This window comes from Myotis davidii, unplaced genomic scaffold, assembly GCF_000327345.1.
Source record: "Myotis davidii unplaced genomic scaffold, ASM32734v1 scaffold1363, whole genome shotgun sequence".
NCBI lineage: Eukaryota > Metazoa > Chordata > Mammalia > Chiroptera > Vespertilionidae > Myotis > Myotis davidii.
The window spans coordinates 88,169-91,979 of NW_006294347.1; the positions used below are offsets into that span (position 1 = coordinate 88,169).

The 3,811-nt window shown below is 47.7% G+C and overlaps 1 protein-coding gene across 1 annotated transcript in view; it reads left to right on the plus strand.

The window, feature by feature from the left end:
- Positions 1–397: 397 nt before the first annotated feature.
- Positions 398–3,811, plus strand: part of SERGEF (secretion regulating guanine nucleotide exchange factor) — a gene marked incomplete at its 5' end in the record, with an annotated part of 194,103 nt that continues 190,689 nt past the window's right edge. The window contains 1 exon segment of the mRNA XM_015566995.1: positions 398–622. Within this exon segment, the coding sequence (XP_015422481.1) occupies positions 398–622 (225 nt within the window).

Consider the following 3,811-nt stretch of genomic DNA (forward strand, 5'->3'; position numbering starts at 1 on the left):
CAGATGCTGCCGCAGGAGCAAGCTCGTCCCAGGGACACAGTTCCAAGTTCTGAGGCACCGACTGTTCCCCAAAGCAGCACCGATCATGCCTGGATTCCCGAGGACATTTGAAAAGCGCTGATGAGACAGGTTAATGTTTCAGCCCGGATGGGCGCCTCCTCATGGCTGCATGTCCCCAGGGGAAGGCGGACGGGCCGCTCACCCGAGTCCCTCCGTCACGTGCATCTGCCTACAGGTATGCATTTCCACCTGCTAGTTACGATCAACATCTCAGAGGCTCTGGACCTCGCTGGTTTGTGCTTAGTTTCAAACCAAGATGCACTTTGGTTTTATTGGCCCATCTGCCCTTGTTGCATGTGCTGTTATACTCCCGGACAGACGGCGTGGATGGCCCTGAAGAGAGAGGATCTCCCGTCTCGGACCCTGTGGGTCACCGGGAGCCCGCACCCTGCCTGGCCCGGAGGACGGGGCCGTTACCCAGCCCCGCCCCAGCCTGGCGGGAGCCTCCTTCCCAGTGCGGCCTGCGGAGTGTGGCGGCGCACAAAGGCAGAGACCCTGCACCATCGCTGCTGTTCTGCTGTGGCCGGCGCCTGCCCCTGTCGGGGGCGCGGGGGTCTGCGCGGTACGGGTTTGACTGGCGCCCGGAGAGGCAGGGTCGCGTTTATGTCCTGGCTCGGGGAGAGGCGTGCGTGGCAGGTCCTCCGCCGGATGCCCGGGAGCCAGCAGACGCGGTGTCTTAGCTCCTCATAACGTGTGTCCCAGTGTTAATGCCGTGTGTCATCTGTGGATGTCAGTCTCTTTGGCTGGAATGTCAGCGTCGTCACGGTGGGTGCTGAGCCTGTCTTGTTCACGGTGCCTGGCACATGGCAAGGGGCTCAGTAAATATCTGTTGACTAATACCTGTTGTATGTGACCCCTGGGCTGCTCTTTTGGGGGAAAGCTCGAGTGAAAGACTTAACGCTTGGGGTGGGGGTGGGTGGGGAGATACCTATATTGCTGTGAAAACCAGTACATGTTCGCTAATTTAAAAACGGTGATTATCAGTACAGGGAACACTTGTTGAATGTCAGCTGCAGACTCGCAGAAGGGGGAGTGTGGTGTGGCCTGAGCGGTCTGGCGGTCGGAGTATCTTTGAGGTGATACTTGACCTGGTGGTGGAATTGGGGATTGAATGTGTGCCAGGAGTGGGTGATGTCTCTGGCTTTTCCCAGGCCAGAGACGGGGGTCTGTGTGGACAGAGGAAAATCTGACAGAAAAAGCCTTTCCGCTGTGGCCTTGTCTGTTGCACCTAACCCACCGCTGTGCTTGGAGACCTGATGGGGTGTTCTTCCAGCTGCGTTATCTGTGTATTAGTTTGCCAAGGCTGCCATAACAAAATGCCACCGATTGGGGGGCTGAAACCATGGACATTTATTTTCTCACCGTTCTGGAGGTCAGAAGTCTAGGATCAGGGTGTGAACAGGTTTATGTTCTTGTGAGGCCTGTCTCTTGCTTAGCGACGGCAGCCTTCTTGCTGTGTCCTCAGAGGGATTTTTCTCTGCAAGAGCATCCCAGTGTTCTTTTTATAAGAACACCAGTCATACGGACTGGTGTCGGGCCACATGGTTATGACCTCATTTAACCTTCATTGTCTTTGAAAAGCCCTGTCTCCAAGTCTAGTTCCATTCTGAGCTCCTGGCGGTTAGGGCTTCAACAAATGAATTTTAGGGAACACAAGTCAGCCTCTTATTATTTCTTTTCTTAGCCATCCCAGGGACTGTTTACCTCCTTGGAGTTGTGTGTGTGTGTGTTTGTATGTGTGTGTGTGTTGCCTGGAGGCAAATAGAGCTGTAATAGGTTGTATTAAAATTTCATTTTGCTTTGCTTTGTCATGGATTTAGGGCCTCCTGTTGCATTACAAAAATTGGTATCGTAATTTGAATTCCATAATGCCAGTGTCTGACTTTCTGGTCAGCAGCCTGTAACCTGGGTCATGGGACAGCCACGAGAACTCAGGGCTAATGGAGAAATCCTGTGCATACACCCTCCACGTCACCTTGTGCAAGCATTTGATCTTTCCTAGGTAGGGACTCATAGGGTCTTATATTCATTCACTATGAAATATATGCACACCTTTTCTGGGCCGGCATAGATTCAGATAAAGTTCCTACCTTCATGGAGTTTACTTTTTAGGTGGTAGACAGTAAACACATAAACATATATAATGTTATGTCAGGCAGTGCTGTGAAGAAAAAGAAAGCAAGAAAAAGTGATGGGGATACTATGTAGACAGGGTCATATAGTCAGCCTCTTGCCAGGTAAGCTCTGAGCAGGTTCATTATACTTATTTATTTTTATACATATATATATATAACGCTGCCACTGCCTTGGAGGCGGGAGAGGCTCCTGCCACTGCCGCTGCACTTGTCAGCTGTGAGCCCAGCTTCTGGCTGAGCGGTGCTCCCCCTGTGGGAGCACACTGACCACCAGGGGGCAGTGCACATCGTGGCAACCGGTCTTTCCCCCCTTTGGTCAATGTGCATGTTAGGCTTTTATTATATAGGATATATATAATTTATTTTTATTTTTTTTCTTTATTCTTAGAGACAAAGTTGCCTACCCAGTTATGTGACTATGGGAAATTTCTTAACCTCTCTGAGCCTTAGTTTTTTCATCTGTACAATGAGAACGACAATGCCCATCTCCTCTGTTGTGAGAGTTAAAGGTAATTGCCCAGCACAGGGAAAAGCACTCAGTAATCGGTAGCTGATATTGCCCCTGATGGCCTCTGGGACCTGTGTCCCTGCCATGGCTTGATTTTCCAGCATGGAGTCCTTGCACCCCAGGATGACATGGGGCAGGAGTTTGTTTTTATGTATGTATCTATTTTTTGTAGTTTTATTTTTTAAAAATAGATTTTTACTGATTTCAGAGAGGAAGGGAGAGGGAGAGAGAGATAGAAACATCAATGATGAGAGAACCATCAATGGACTGCCTCCTGCATACCCCCTACTGGGGATCTTGCCTGCAACCCCGGCATGTGCCCTTGACCAGAATCGAACCCGGTACTCTCCAGTCTGCAGGCCGACATTCTATCCACTGAGCCAAACCAGCTTGTTGTTTTAAATCACTTTTTCTCATTCAGGCATTTTAAAAACAAGCACATTTTAAAGATTTTATTACTCATCTCTAGGAAGAACTAGCCAGAAGCAGATACCTGGAGAAATTATAAGGATTTCTGAAATCTTAATTAGATTCTCTCAGCAGGTCCACAATCCATTCTCTTCAGTTTTGAAAACAAAAAGCTCTGAACACCCCAAACTGACCTGACATAGGCTGTTTATAGTCTTTGTCTACTTACTCTGAGTATGTCTACCATTTACTGCAGAAATAATACTATTGTTTAAGGGGTGCTGCTCCTGTACCTTGCAGAAGTGTATATGATGTATGTATTACTTTTCTACAGTCCGTAAAATTCTGATCTGAAACGTATCTGGCTGCAAGGGTTTCAGATTAGGGATTGTGGACCTTTACTGTATAATAATGATAGACATATTGTCCCCTTACAGGGATCTCACCATGTGAATCTTAGAGTCACAAAGCATAGTACTAGGAAAGGCCCTTAGAGATCATTGCCACCCTCTTTCACATACTAGGTGTACCAGTTAATAATGTGGATTTTTTTCAATAGATGGAGTCACACATGTGTTGTTATATATTCGATTTGATATATATGCTATTTTGTTGTATTGACAGCAAGCTTCAAAACTTCATATGTCAAATTTTCTGAAGGTGTTAACATCATACATATTTTTACGCTTAAAAATATCTC